Source organism: Rhinolophus sinicus, chromosome 2 (assembly GCF_057876585.1).
Source record: "Rhinolophus sinicus isolate RSI-liver-muscle chromosome 2, RSI-T2T, whole genome shotgun sequence".
NCBI lineage: Eukaryota > Metazoa > Chordata > Mammalia > Chiroptera > Rhinolophidae > Rhinolophus > Rhinolophus sinicus.
Window position 1 is genome coordinate 174,319,374 of NC_142502.1, and position 15,441 is coordinate 174,334,814.

Here is a 15,441-nt window from a genome sequence, read left to right on the forward strand (position 1 = left end):
GCAGTTGGTACAATAAAGAGGCTGCACATGGCCATGGCCCTTTTTGGCACAACCATTGTTCCTTCTTTTCTTGGTCATCTTGGAAGCGAGGACCCAAGAGAGGTTAAAGTAATTGTTGATAGATATGTAGTTATTGCCATTTTATTATTTTTGATCTTTTTTCCCCCTTCTTCTTCTTAAAGATATCCCATTAACATTTCTTGTAGTACTGGTTTGGTGGTGATAAACTTCTATAGCTTTTTCTTGTTTGGGAAGCTCTTTTGATTCAAAATGATAGTTTTGCTGGGTAATCTTGTGATCTTGGTTGTAGGTCCTTGCTTTTCATCACTTTGAGTATTTGTGCCAATCTCTTCTGGCCTGCAAAGTTTCTGTTGAGAAATCAGCTGAGAGTCTTATGGGAGCTCCCTTGAGGATAACTAACTGCTTTTCTCTTGCTGCTTTTAATTTTCTCTCTTTGTCTTTAACCTTTGGCATTTTATTCTAGTTTTTATTTATTTTTAAATTTTTTTTAGCAAGGGTGCAACTCACAGTGGCCCATGTGGGGATCAGACGGGCGACCTTGGTGCTACCATCACCATGCTCTAACCAACTGAGCTAACCAGCCATCCCCAACCTTTGGCATTTTAATTGTAATGTGTCTTGGTGTGGGACTCTTCGGGTTCATTTAGTTTGGGATTTTGCACTTCCTGAATTTGTGTGTCTATTTCTTTCACCAGTTTAATAAAGTTTTCCGTAATTATTTCTGAGGTTTTCAATTCCTTGCTCTCTCTCTTCTGCTTCTGGTACCCCTATGATGCAAATTTTGGTATGCTGGATATTGTCCCAGAGGCCCCTTAAATATCCTCATTTTTTTGGATTCTTTTGTTTTGCTGTCCTGATTGTGTTCTGCTACCTTATCTTCCACGTCGCTGATTCAGTCCTCTGCTTCATCTCATCTACTGTTGATTCCCTGTAATGTAATCTTCATTTCAGTTACTTTATTCTTCATTTCTGACTTGTTCTTTTTTATGTTTTCTATCTCCATTTTTAAGTTTCCTATCTCTTTGTTGAAGTTCTCACTGAGATAATTGAGAAACTGTATAACCCTGCATCTGGTAGATTGCTTGTCTCCATTTTCTTTAGTTCTTTTTCTGGAGTTTTGTTCTGTTCTTTCATTTGGGACATGTTTCTTTGTCTCCTCATTTTGGCTGCCTCCCTGTGTTTGTTTCTATGTGTTAGGTAGAGCTGCTGTGTCTCCCTGTCTTGGTAGAATGGCCTTATGTAGTAAGTGTCCTGTGGTTCCCAGTGGTGCAGTCTCCCTGCTCATTAGCTGGTTGCTACAGGTGTGTACCTTGTGTGGGTTGTGTGTGTCTTCTTGTTGTAGAGCCTTGGTTGCTGTTGACATGTCAGTGGGAGGAGTTGACCCTCAAGCTGATTGGATGTGAGGACTGGCTGTGAGTACAGTGGAGGAGCTGTTGTGCAGGAGCTGACCCTACAGAGCAGGATTCTCTCTAGTGGGGCTATGGTGCCTGCCCAGGCTGCCTTTTGGGTGTGTTGTCTGTGGAGGTGGCCTGGTGGTGCTCTTGTGTGGTCTGAAGCTGGCCACTAATTTTGTTGGTCCTGGGGCTCTTGGGAGGTGCTCTGGTGCAGGCCAAGGTCAGCCACTACCTGTGCCCTGGCTGGGGCCACTTGGGAGGAGCTACAACATGATCTTCAGATGGTTGTCACTTGTGCTGGGCTTGGAGGTGACTAGGCGAGGCTAAGCTGCAAACTGAGGCTGCCTGCCACTAGTGCTGTACTTGGGGCTGTTTAGCAAGAGGTATGGGGCACACCGAGGCTGGATGCTGCTTGTTTGGGGGTTGCGAACCTTTGAGAGATTTTAGGAAAGTCCACAGCATGAGCCAAGACAGGCCATTTGTATGGAAGAGCCATTGGAAGTGGCTTAGGTGGGCCCATTAATTGTGTGGGATGGGGTCTCAGGGAATCATCAGAGCGGGGCAAACAGTGTTAGCCAGGTTGATGGTGACTCAGATATTGTGCCCATCTCCACAGGCAGGCTGGGTAGGGGGAGGGCTCAACAAAGGAACAATGGCTTCTGCCAACACTTCTGTCTAGGAGAAAGCAGCCCCTTCAGCCCTCGGTGTCAATCCAGACAATTCAGTTCCTCCATATATATATATATATATATATATATATATATATATATATATCCCTGGCACTGTTCATGTTGCTACCCCTGCACTGGAGTTCAGAGTGAGTGAGTCCATCAGCAATAAGTGCACATGCAGACCCTTTAAGAGAAATGTCTGGGACTCCAGCAGCCTTCCATCTCACTCAGCCACAATCTCCACTGGTTTTCATAGCAGGAAGTTGTGGGGACCTCTCTTCCTGACACTGAAACCCTAGATTGGGGAGCCTGGTGTGGGGCTTGGACCCCTTGCTCCTCAGGGGGGGACCAAGATAGGCCTTCCAATTCTTAACAGACACACATGGTTGTGGGACCAGCCCATTTTGCGTCACCACCCCTCCTACCAGTCTCAATGTGGCTTCTTCTGTATGGCCTTGGTTATAGAACTTCTGTTCAGCTAGACTTCAAGGGTTTCTCAATGATGGTTGTTCTGTAGGTTAGCTGTAATTCTGCTGTAGTCATGGGAGGTGAGCACAGCATTTACCTAGTCTGCCACCTTGACCAGAAGCTGAAATGTAAAATTTTAAATAGTTAATGTTGTGTGAATGCTATCTCGACAAAAAAAGATACTTTAAAAATGCTCCTACTAAAATAAAAAACCCATGCTATCTACAACTAAAAATGCACTTACTCCTCTTCTCAAAGGAAGGTAATCCAAGTCCTGACCAACTCCAAAATCAGGATCTCTGCATAATGTGCATTCCTCTCAATGAGGTCTAGATGTGGCTTGTTATCTGTAATGGTGGCTAAATTATAAATTTAATCACCCCCAAAACATAAAATCTATGATGGTGGAGAGAAAATAGATTATCCACAATGAAGACCGACTTTGGAAGAGAGGAAAAGGGAAGCACATGCAAGGGTTGCCAGTCCATGGCCAACACCATACGCTGCAGACAGGGTGACAGGGTGGACAGGGCTCACTTCCCCACAGTGGAGCCAGGTCCTGGTCCAGCTTCCTGGAAGAATCTCCCTGGCTCACTGTTCTCCATGGCTGTGCCTGAGGGCCTGCAGGGAAGAAGTCCTCTTTGGGGAGGCCCAGCTTCCTATTTGTATGGTCATGGCATCCTGGAGATTCCTTCAGAGGTTGAGCAATCTCTGGGTCTGAGGATGAGCTCTACCCCTCTAAGGATAGACACACACATGTAACAAGAAAATGTACTTTATTTTTTTATAGTATATTAAATAAATTCAATTTACAGTTGTACTATGCTCTATTTTTATTATATTTATTGTAATATATAAATATAGTATTTATATATTACATATATATCACATAAAATGTACCATTTTAACCATTTTAAGCATAGTTCAGAGGCATTAAGTACATTCACATATTGTGTATTTATCACCGCCATCCATCTCTAGAACTTTTTCATCTTCCCAAACTGAAACTCTGTATCCATTGAACACTAACTCCCCACCCCTCCCTCCTCCCAGTCCCTGGTAAGTACTTTTCTACTTTGTTTCTGAATTTGACTACTCTGGTTACCTCATATAAGTGGAGTCATACAGTATTTGTCCTTTTTTTGTGCCTGACTTACTTCATTTAGCATAATGTCTTCAAGGTTCATCCATGTTGCAGTACATGTCAGAATTTCCTTCCTTTTTAAGGCTGAGTAATGTTCCGTTCTATGTATATGGCACATAGTTATCCACTCATCAGTTGATTAACATTTGGGTTGGCTTTATCTTTTGGCTATTGTGAGTAATGCTGTTATGAACACTGGTGTACAAATATCTATTCAAGTCTCTGATTTCAATTATCTTGGGTAGATACCTGGATGTGGAATTGCTGGGTCAAATGGTAATTCTATGTTTTTCTGGGGAACCACCATACCATTTTCCATAGAACCCTTGTGGTTTTAAGTCACTGAGACTTGGGGTTGTTTGTTACCACAGGGTAACCCAGCCACAGGATAACCCCAGATGACTAGGATCAACCAGGATATTAGTCAGGCCACAGTGGGGCAGACACAAGTGAGGGGGTGTGGGAGCCCAAAGGCTAAATCCATTTGAGCTGGACCCAATGTGATGCGTGGTGAGGAGGGGTTAGCCATCACTGATACACCTCTTCTCAGGACCACCTGGAGGGTCCACTTCATGCCAAAGACATCAGGGCCAGGCTCTGGAATCAACCCTGTAGCCAAAGGGTTGCTTTTTAGTGGACACAACACCCCTAATATGGTCACCTTGGGCTTCTTAACCCCAGCAACACACACAGATCCAAGGTCACACACATCATAGGCTCCCAATGATTTCATCATAAATAGTTCTACTGAATAGAAACTTACATTGCTCATCTCACCCCTGAGAATTTCAGCTTGTTAAGAGCAACAATAATGTTTTAAAGGTGTAGGCACTGATTTAAGAGACAGCTGAACCAGGCTTTGAATGCTGGCTCTGCTGCTTCCCAACTGTGTGGCTTTGACTAAGCCTCAGTTTCTTCATCTGTAGAGTGAGGATAATACAAACTACCTCAAAGCGTTGTTAAAGACTAAGGGAAAAGTGCCAACTCTGGTGCCTGGCACACAGGAGCTACTCAGTAAACAGTTGCTGCTATTTGGAGGCAGTATTATATAAGCTCTTGAGGAAGGAAGAGGAATGGCAGCCATATTTCTAAACATGGCCGCCCCCTTACCCAGCTTTAGAGTGTTCAGGATGCCCATCTTGATGTCGAAAGCAAAACGGCATGCGGCTTGCACTGCACATATTAATTTAACCAAAGTTTATCGAGAACCTACTGTGTGTCAAGTGCTGGGTTACAGATATGACAGATGTCATCCCTCTCCTCATGGAGGGAACATGATGAGTCTGGAACTGGCCAGCTGGAGACCATGGATATCAGGACCTATTATCAGTGGCATGGGGTGACCACGTGAGTGAGGGTGATACTGAACAAGGTCAGGACAATTGTGTGGAGGGAGGTCTCTGATCTTGAGGTTCAGGAAGTGGGGCAGACCAAAGGACCTGGAAGCATCAGAGGACTTCCAGAAGGAAAACCTCCTGGATGAAAAAGTCAGTTCCATGTCCCAAAGAGTTAGGTAACTCTGTTCCTCAAAGGTGTGAAGGTGGTGGGGGGAAAGGGAAAAGTAGCACTGTTTTCAGCGGTGAGGGCCCGGGTGCTGCTCTTCAGTTGCCCCTGCCCACAAGTGGGGTGTTGGGTGCCTGGGGAAGGGAGCACACCATGTCCTGGGTCAGAGTGCTCAGGGCACTTCCATGTAGCTGAAGCGCCAGGTGGAAGGGGGATGCACAGTGCAAGGAGCCAGACAAAGGAGCCCCGCACCAAGCCCTAGATGTGGCAGTTTGGAGAGTGATGAACAGAGGGTGGCTGAGCTGGTGGAAGTAGACAGAGATGGCCCAAATCAGAAACCTGGAGTCCTGAGAACTGTGGGAATGAGAACAACCCCCACAGCAAAGGGGTGAGTAAGCATGAGGTTGGCGTGTAGGTGTGCACAGAATCTTAGAGCTGGAAGGGATCTTTAATGTCATTTAGTTCAACCTCCAATCCCATGAAATCTGTCAGTCTTCCACCACCCAACTAAGGGCACTCAACTCTACTTGGACACCTCAAGGTACGGGGAGCTCACTTCCTTCAGGGGAGCTCATCCTGTAGAGGCCCTCGAGCCTCCAGGACGGCCTGGATGGGCCTGGCGTCCCGACCTTGGCCCTATTGAGTGGGCTGGCCTCCACTGGGCAGTGGCACCTGGTGGGTGGGGTGGGAGTTGCGGTGCCGATGGGCTGGCGCTGCTGTCCCCAGCCCCAGTGCTGAGGCAGGCAGAGTGCAGTGGGCTCTGGTGGAGGTCGGGAGAACTGCAGGGCGAAGGCCGCCGGGGGCTCGGCGGGCTGCCGGGGGGGAGGCACTTGACACCGGCCCGGGGAGAGGAGGGGCCGCTGTCCCTGCGGCCAGTGCTGGATGCGGGGACCCAGCGCAGAGGCAGCGCCAGGTAGTGGAGCGCCCCGCGGGGGGAGGGCTGCAGCAAGGCCCCCGGCGGAGTGGCCCGGAGCGCGGCGGAGGCGGGGTGCCCCGGCCCAGCGCAGGGTCGGGAAGCTGCGGGGTCCAGCCCGTCTCGCAGCGTGCGGGGACCCCCAGCGGGGCTGCAGAGGCCGGGAAGTCGGATGTGGGCGCTAGGACTGGCCGCGCACCCAGGCCGCTCCCGCCGCGTCGCCCCGGGGACCCCAGTCGGCGCTGCCTCCCGGGTGGGCTCCGCAGCGCCCGGGGCCAGCGCTGCCACGGGGGGCGAGGCCTGGGCCGGCCGGCGGCCGGAGGGAGGGAAGGAGGAAGGCGGAGAGAAAAAAGGGGTGGGAGGGGGGGACCCGGCGGAGGAGGCGGAGAGAGGGAGCGCGACAGGGATCGGAGGGAGGGAGCCAGCGAGCAAGGCAGGCAGGCGGGCCGGGAGGGAGGGACGGCGCTCGGGCGGCGGCGGCGGCGAGTGCAGAGGACGAGCCGGGACGCGGCGCCGCGGTACCAGGGCGCGCAGCCGGGCCGGCCCGACCCCACCGGCCACACGGTAATGAGCGCCGCTACTGGCGGCCCGGGCGGCCGGCCCGGAGGCGGGCGGGGAGGAGGGGAGGCCGGGCGGGGGGCACGGAGGTAGGCAGTGCCCGGCTCAGGGCATACTCCGGGACCCTTGCAACTCGCTGCCGGGAGCTCGCGGGGCCAGGGTTGCGGGCGGGGACGGCGGGCCGGGCTGGCCAGGACGTCGCGGGGCATTTGAGGGTTTGTTTATGTCCCCGCGGGCTCCGCAGGCGCCCCCTCCCGTCCCGCCCGCTCCCGGCACAGAGCCCCCTCCCCGCCCCCGCCCGGCTCCGGGCTCAAGTTCAAGTCTATACAATGCCGCAGGGGGCCCCCTCCACCGCCGGCCTCGGCCCGGGTGCCCGGCTCGGCGCTGCCGCAGGGTCTCCGGACCGGCCGCCCCCGCCTTCTGGCCCTGCCGCCGCCCGGGAGCTGCTCCTGGGGCCTGCGGCCGGGTCGCAGGAGGGCTCGGACCCCGACCCGAAATAATCGGCTCCCGCCGCGGCCCGCAGGGAGCGGAGGAGGGGGGTGGAAGCCGGGCCCCGCGCAGGCTCAGCGGCCGCAGAAAAATGGCAGACCTGGCTGTGGCTGTACCCGGCCCCCCGCCCCTCCCCTCGGCTCCTGGCCCTCCTCTGCCCGGCGGAGCGGGGGACCCCGGAGGCCTTCGGGGGCTGTCAGAGGGGTGATCTGGGGGCCGGGCTGGGGAATGCTGCGCAGTGATCCTCCTTCGGCCACCTGTGGCTGGGGGTATAGGGTGCCAGCGGATCTGGGAGGGGCGACGGGGGTGAAGAGAGTGCCACTTGGGGGGCACACCTCCCTGCGGAAGGCCGGGCAGCGCGTGGGGGGGGGGTTGTTATGCCTGCCTCCTCCCTACCCCCGCCGCGGGCCGTGGGAGCCGGGGCGGCGGTGGCGGTGGCGGCGGCGCCGCCGCAGTGTGGGGGCGGGGCGGGGGCGGGCGAAGATCCCGGGCCCCGGCCGCGGGGGCCGGAAAACGCCGGGATGGGAGTAGCGGGATCGGGGTCGGGAGCGGCGCTGGTGGGGGCCCCCGGGGTCGCCCCTGCAGCATCAACACCCTCCCCCGCACACACTCACACGCACGCGGACACACTCACGCACACGCACCCCCGTTGGGCCGGTGCAGACGTGTCCTTGAAAGCTTCGCATCTGCACTGTGAAGGACGAGGCCTCGCTGAGGCTGCGGATCCGGGTCTTCGGGCCCAAGTCCCAGCGCCCTGGGAGACCCCGAGCTTCGGAGCCGCAGGCGGACGCGGTCCTTGTCCCGCCCTCACCCTGGCTCCCCTCCCCCAGGCCGCCCTGCCCTCCCTCTCCCTCAGCGCGGACCGAGCTGGCGTGGGTCCAGGACCCGCCCCCGGCCTCCCCCAGCCCCCCATCGCTGGGGCCCGCCGCCCTCCGGCTGCCAAACTGTGTTTGGCTTTCCTGGAGCCTCGCTTGTTGGGGGCACCCACTCCCTTCCAACCCCATCTCTGTTTCCCCCCTTTTCTCTCCATCCCCTCCGTCCTTCCTCCGCCTCCTCTCTCTACTGCAAAGCCAGTTGAGTAGGTGTTGGCGCCCTGGGTGGGGAGTGGGAGCTCGCCACTTGTCAAGGGCTCTCTTCCCTAGCTCGCGAGGGGAGTCCCCTGTGGCTGCACCTTGACCCAAGATGGCGTCCCGTACCCAGCTGGGCTGCTCCAGCCTACGTCAGGCTCGGGAGGAAGGGCTGGGGCCCCAGAACCACACAACTCACTCGCTCCCAAACCAGCAGGAATAAGAGCCTGCGAGAGAAGAGCCCTCCGCCCTGTGACCCAGCGTGCCCCGCACTGCCCTGCCCAGAGACTGCCATCAGCATCCCTCAGGGACTGTACAGTCTTCATGTTTCACCCTGGGCTGCCAGTGGCTGAACCGGCCTTCTGGGCCCACAGGCTGCGAAGGGATCTTGGGATCAGGTGCTGCGCCGCTGTGCCTCCTCCCTCCCAGGCAGATGTGACAGCTGCAGCCAGGGAAGCTTTTCTCCTTAGGCCGTTGCTGGAGTGTAAGGACTGGCCATGGGATTTCTGGAGCCCAACTGTCAGGCGGACCCTCTCTGGGCTGTTGGCAGGGGCGGTCCCTGGTGGTTTCTTGAGCTGCCTGGGCTTGGAGGCTTGGGTTGTCAGGAGTTCCTTCTAGCTTTCTGTGGCAGGGTGGTCCCCCTCTGCCTCCAGGTCCCATTGAGGCCCTGGTTTGGCTGTTTGACAGACAACTCTGTGAAAGTTTAAGTCTGTGCATGTGTGTGCATGTGGACACATGTGCTGCACCCAGGCAGGGGCCCCACGCAAACTTGCGCAGCGTGTCTGGCACCTGCCTGCCTCCCTTCTGGGCCCCACTTCTTTGGGCCCTGGCTCCCTCTCTAGCCTCTTGTCCAACTCCTGGGTGCTTGTCTTCAGCTACTCATCAAAAGTACAGCTCCAGGCTCAGGCTGACGGAGGCTCTCCTTGGTGTCCTTCCCAGGCACGTGGGCCTGTGATAGGAGGCTGACCTTAGAAAAGGTGAATTCCTTCTAGACTCACGGAGTGACGTGTCCACAGTGCAAGGGCTGTTCCCCAAGCATAGGAGAGGACGACCATGACCATCTGTCAGGGTGTCTGCGGACAGGATTCCTCTGTGGGGTGGGGGTTGGACTGGAGCTTGAAGGTCCATTCCAACTTTTCAGTTCTATGGCTCTGATTCTCGTGGTGGAATTTCAGACCCAGGAATGGGGGCGGAGTGGACCATACAACAGTAATCAGGAAAGGCTGTCAAGGAGAGGAGGTCTGAGAGAGAGCGGCCCCCTCCCTGGGGATGGACCTTTGAAAGCAGAAGGTAGTATGAGGGCTGGGGGTCCTACAGAAGACAGGTTCGTCACATCTGACTCCACAGAGGCTGTAAAAGTACAACTTCCAGTTAAGCCTTCACAAGTGTCCCTCTGTAGGTTTACGTGTAAATCCATGTGTGTGCATAATTTGAGGTTTCCTCCCAGGTCTAATTCACAGTCAGCGCCTGAGCCCCTTCCTTGAGGGATATTTTACTATCACAGTCACACACATCCCTGCCATTGGTCCTGTGAAAAAGCCTGCGAGAAAGACAGGACAAGCTCAAAAATATTTGCCCAAGGTGACTTAGCATGGAAAAAGTGGGGCCAGGCCTGCCCTCTGGGGAACTTAGACTGTCCCTGCCACAGGCTCTCCTGGGCTGCTGCTCTGCGTGTCAGTCTCTCCTCTCAGTTCGCGGTCTCCATGGGACAGGGACGTTGCCTTGGCTGCCTCTGAGTCCCCCATCGGACATTTCGTGGGGCCTTCATGGGTGTCTGCTGAGTGGCGGGGAAGTTTGCTGCACATCTGTATTTTTGGTCTCTGTCCTCTCTCTAAGCAGGTTGGGTGGCTGTGTTTTCTGCTTGCTGCTGCTGTGCCTTCCCCTAATGGCCATCGCCTACTCTTAGGCCAGTTCCTTAGGCTCAAGCTTCCCCAAAAGACCCAAGTTCTTTCCCAGCAAGAGCCTGGACTCCCTGAAGGCTCCTTTTTTGGAGAACCAGATAGAAAGGGGACTCGGAGAGCAGTCTTGCCAGCTCTCTGATCGGTGATAAAACTAGACCACCCTCTTCCCATCTTTGGGCTTGAAATGTTACCTTTAGAATCCAAGCCTTGGAATTTGGGGTTGAAAGAGAACTTTAAGCCCTAAGAACACTTGGAGGTTGGGGGCTGTTTGAGTGCGGGGTCAGGCCCCATTTCTTCCAGAGTTATTGGAAGTGCTACCCCAGAGCCTGAGGCCAGAAGGCCAGTTGTGTGCCCATCACATGCTCCTCTCCCTTGGCACTTCCTGCTGCTTTCTGCTTGTGTGGGCCTGGGGTCCCTACCTTGATGCCCATGTCCCCTTTCCCCATCCCATGCCCCAGTGAGAGTTAAATGTGTTTCTGGCCTCTAGCTTGGGAGCAGCCAGCAGTTAGGGCCAAGGCACGGCCTGTGGGAATTGAGTCCACTCCATTTTGGTATCTAACAGACTGGAGCCTGTCAGGAGCCCACCTGCCCTTGAAGCTGGGCATCTCTGTGGGCCTGTGCGCTTTGCTGCTCACAAGCAGGCTTTCATAGTAAGCTAAAGGTGCCAGATTCCTCTCCAATCAAATCTTGAGGGTTCGTTTTCAGTCATTTCTCTCTTTGATTATTTTCCCCTAAAAAAAAACCAAGCAAATCTGAGATCCATGCAGTGTCAGATATTTGTGTGTGTGCCCAAGCCTGCCTCCACTTGGCTAAGTGTGTGGGCAAGACAGAGTGTGGTGCACGTGGGCCTCTGTGCATATTTCTGTGTACACATCTTTCTGTGTACACAGTGTGTGGATATGTGGGGATAGATGCTACTTGCTTAGGCACGAGCCCATTGTAAGGCAGCTGAACTGAGCCCTGGAATCAGAAAGAGCTGAATTCTGACACCTCCCAGCTGCGGGATCTGGCGCAGCTAACTTAATCTCTCTGAGCCTCAGTTTCCTCACCTGTAACATGGGAATAAGACCAGGCTGTACTCAGAGGTTGTGGAGATTAGAGGAGATAGTGTGCGTTCTCTTAGCAGAGTATACGTGCCCAGTGTTAGCTAGCTGTGTTATTTCGTCATTTGGGCAGCTCGCATGGACTGGCATTGCAGGAAGTGCTCTGAGAAGTCTTGTCCACTTTCCTGCCTCTTTTGCAAAAGCTAGAAGGATGAAGAAAGTGCTGCTTCTGACTGAAAACTCTTGGGAAGTAGGAGACTCCTCAGAGCCACTTAGCGGTCACGTGGTCAACAGGTTGTCTTTGTATCCACCTTAAATCCCTCACGCTGTAGTTTCGGCTCTTTATTCTGATTCTGTCCTGAGTGCAGCATATTTGTTTCCATTTACCAGAAACGTAGCAAGCATTTCCTGTGGGCAAGGCCCTGTGCTAGGCTTTGAGGGGACAGAGTGAGTTTAGGATGTGCCCAACTAATGACTACAGACCAAGGTAGACCTCAGGAGAGGTAGAAATGAAGTGCTCAAAGGACAGTGAGGTCACAACCAGCTGAGGAGATCAGGGAAGGCTTCTTAGAGGAGGTGGCACCGAGATCAGCCTCCAAGCACCGAGGTGGGGCTTCCAGGCTGAGAGGAGGAAGCCAGGCTGTCGGGTACGGGGTGGCTGGAGTGTGGGTGAGCCGCTAGGGAGGTAGAACAGGGCCTTAGGTGTGCTGGGGTCCTGGCTGAGGCCCGGTATTGATTTGGGAGCATGGGCCCCTGTGCTCTGTAACTCCTGTGTGGCCAGTAGAGAATTACTCTGAACTGCTCTGCTTGTGGTGGCTTTGGGAGGTGGGGTGGAGCGAAGACTGGGGGGTGGGGGGGACAGGGAAGGGGCCAACTGAGCTCATTTGGTTTAGGATCTTGATGATGCCTTTTTATTCTGTAGACTAGAGCTTAAGAGCTCAGACTTGGAGAGACACAGAGCAGGGTTTAAATTACACCAACCCCAGGGGGTTGAGGAGATTGAGGGGAACCCCAGCCAGGGTAAGGTCTGCGTGCCAGTGATGGCACAGTGATGGCAATCGTGGTATGAATGGGGGGGAGAAGGGTCCCTTTCCTGGCTTCCCAGAGGTCTCTGTGTCCCCAGTTGCATCCCCTCCCCCAGGCTGAGGTGCTCCAGCATCCTGAACATTCCTGCAAGGGGCTGTGGACGTGAGGGAAATGGGGGCTTGGAACTTACTCCGCTCTGCCCTCCCTCCTCCCTCCTCCACACACAGCAGAACTGAGCCCCCAACTTGGAGGCGAGGTGCCCCCAGGTGTGGCTGCTGGTGCCTGGCCACCCCGGAGGACTGCCCGTGTGGGCAGGGCCACACCGCCCCGTTGATCACGTCGCAGGCCTGTCTGGAGGACAGTGACGGGGGAGGAGGTGCTGACTGAAAGCTGGGGGCTTTCCTAGCCAACTCCCAGCAGGGAGTGGAATTTTTTTTCAACTGTCGCTCAGCATTGCCCACTCCCGTCCTGCTGGGGTCTCCGACCCCTAAGGCTTCTCAGCCTTATTTACATCTATCATCAGTTTCCTATTTTCTCTTCCTGTGGTCATGGCCCTGCTCACTATCATCCCTATTGATCTTTCCTCTCTGTTTCTGTTTCAAAAGTCAAGGTCATTTTCAATTCTGAGCCGGTTGTCAGCTGCCCCCTCTGGACCTCTGGTCTCAAGCCGCGAGTCCCTGGAGGGCTGGGATTTAGGTGTCTTGATGCCCCCTGTGGCGCCCTTCCTGCTGGGCGGCTGTGCCCGCAGATGGGGGTGGGAGTGGCGCAGATGTTCCCGACTTCACAGGTCAGCCAGATTCCCGTGCTCCGGTGTCCTTACGTGAAAAGGTTAAGAGAGGCTTAGAGGGGACCTATGGGATGGTGGAGTCACATCCGTGGTTTACTGGCTGTGGGTTGGATGTGGGCCGAGTCACAGTGAATGTCCGGGAATGCCTGGCCTGCGAGACTGGAGGCCCTGGGAGCAGACCTCCCCTCAGAGGTTCCCCAGAGGGCCCAGAGAGGGGCAGTCGAGGGCCCTGAGGCCCTGCCAGGCGGGTGGGATCCTCCAGCAGGCGAGGCAGCGGAACCTGATGGGGAGGGACCTCTTAAAGGAGTGGCCCCGTGTGATGAATACTATCGATTCTGAAAGGGTTTGTGCATAAACGGAGATCTGGTTACATTTCCCAAAGGCTTTGAAATGGGGTAGTAAGCGTGTCTATTCTGATGTGTTAGATGTCCATGGTATGGCGTTGGGTAACCCAAAAAAGCCGTACGCAGAGTGTAATTTTGTTTTTGTAAAATTCCTCTAAAATACATACAAATATACACATTTATAGGATTAGACGTGCATAGGAGAAGGTGTCTGGAAGGGTAGACAGCAAACCCGTCAACGAAGACTTTGCCCTTTTTCGTTATACACTTCATGTACTTGGTAATCTTTGAAAAAATGTCAATGCACCTTGTTGCTTTCCTAATGACAACAACAAAAACAAAACCACACTTTTTAAAGCTTCTGGATAAGAATATGAAAAAAGTTTGAGTCTCCCTAGGGCTGAAAGAATGGACTCTTTTTTTTATGGTGGATAAGAAACTGTCTTGGAGACTGACAGCAAAGGCTTGGGTTACTCAGGTGCTTGTCTTTTCTGGGAAGGGTGTGGGGAGAAACACTGCAGGCACCGAGGCCTCCAAGAGGAGCCTGAGCGGATGGGGGTTGGGTGGGAGTGGACACTAGGCAGCTGGCTGCAGCCGGGTACACGCCAGGGGCAGTGGACCGAGTTAGCTTTAGAGGGTGGTGGCTGGAAACTCGCAGTTCTGGCCCAGGATGGGAAACTAATCACTGAGGATCTTCCCAGAAGGCTTCAATCTGTGTTCCCCCCGGAACTGGACGTAGGACCAGGGCCTGAGCCTGGTATGGAGCTCAGGTGACTCAGCCCTGGCATAACGTGACACAGGGAGGGCAAAATAGGGCTACAGGAGGCCCCGCCAGTGGGTGGAGGGGATGCCTGGGGAACTTGTCTGGTATGTGGGCTCAAGCTGTGCCCGACTTATGTGGAGGACCATGATGAGCAAGTGGCAGTGACCCAGGTAGCAAGGTAGAGAAGTAAGGGGCAGATAGTAATTCCTCTGCCTGTTGCTTGGCAGTAGTGCCCACTCCCCGCTTCCACAGTCCCTACCCCAGTGCCTACCCATGGGTACCCTCTTGGAGCTTTGCTTTCCCTCTGAGGCTGTCCCTGTGAACGCCACATGAGGAAGGGGGTGTGTACTTCTTTGGCCCCGCCCCTTGAAAAAGGCTGGAAGAAAAAGAAAAAAATGGCAGCATGGAAGCCAGCGCAGAGCTGGTCCCTCTGTGGACCCTCTGCCTCTATGCCAGGCTGGTAGGGGACAGATGTGCAGGGCAAAGCAGAGACCTGGGGTGGGGGGCAGACCTGGATTAGCGTCTCAGCCCCACTACTGCTAAGTTGCTGCAAGGCCTAAACGTCTTTGAGCCGCAGGTTTTTTATCTGTGTATTAGGGAGAAGAGAAGAGTATCGACATCTTCTTACCTGAATCAAATGAAATATGTTATGAAAACAGCCAGCCCTGCACCCGGCACATAGTAGTTGCTCAGGAGATGTAAGTTCCTTTTCTTTAAGTGACGTCATGACCGGGCTGCATGAGGGTGACCTTGGAGACTGTGTATGATGACCCCGTGCCGTCCCTGGTGCACTATAAGGCTCTACAACTGTTGCTTGTCACTTTCATCACTCCTTAGGGGCCTTAGGTCCTTCATCCCCTCCCCTGTAAAGCCAGGATTTGAGTCCCCCAGCCCTGGCCCTCTGGTCTTTGGGCCTTTAATCCTGATGAATTCCATTAGTCTCTTCAGAGTCTGTGCCCACTGGGGACCCCACAGGTCCCCCAAGCCCTGAGTCCCCTCCCTCCCTGCCCTCTGGTCTCTTTGGCCCCAGAGCCAGCGGTGGCTTCTCCTCTGGGTTCTGGGCCTGCTGGCATGGCTGGCTCTGCCCCCTGGCCTAGAGGCATGGGAGGGTCCGGACCACAGCTGGCACACAGCACTGTTTCCTAATGGTTTTATTACCAGCAACAATGTGGTGCTTGTTGCCATCCTCTCACAGGCCAACTGGTGGTTCCCAGACCAACTGGCAGTGGCCTGAGGGCCTGCCTGGTATTGGAAGCTCAGCTGGGAAGTCCGGTGGGGCTGGGCAATTGCTTCTGCAGTTTCTTCTCCAACACCCTCCAAGCAGCCTGGACTCTGTGAGTGAGCCGGGG

General features: G+C 54.5%; 2 protein-coding genes across 6 annotated transcripts in view; one reads left to right on the forward strand and one right to left on the reverse strand.

The window, feature by feature from the left end:
• Nucleotides 1-15,441, forward strand: part of DNMT3A (DNA methyltransferase 3 alpha) — a 117,563-nt gene that overhangs the window by 9,260 nt on the left and 92,862 nt on the right. The window contains exon 1 of one of the 5 annotated variants that reach the window (XM_019712718.3): nucleotides 5,978-6,114. The exons of 1 other annotated variant lie outside the window; for it this stretch is intronic. The gene's annotated coding sequence lies outside the window, so the exon portion shown is untranslated. Of the gene's footprint in view, nucleotides 1-5,977; nucleotides 6,115-6,494; nucleotides 6,679-15,441 lie in introns of those variants that run through there. 3 more of the 5 variants (XM_074331768.2, XM_019712715.3, XM_019712717.3) reach the window with 3 other exon arrangements.
• Nucleotides 811-8,165, reverse strand: LOC141571516 (uncharacterized). The gene is made up of 7 exons (XM_088796359.1): nucleotides 7,776-8,165; nucleotides 7,558-7,715; nucleotides 7,278-7,449; nucleotides 7,001-7,128; nucleotides 2,799-6,694; nucleotides 2,512-2,675; nucleotides 811-949 (listed from the first exon to the last, which is right to left on the reverse strand). The coding sequence occupies exons 1-5, from the start codon at nucleotides 8,163-8,165 to the stop codon at nucleotides 5,773-5,775; spliced, it is 1,770 nt and encodes a 589-aa protein (XP_088652485.1). The 3' UTR covers nucleotides 811-949; nucleotides 2,512-2,675; nucleotides 2,799-5,772.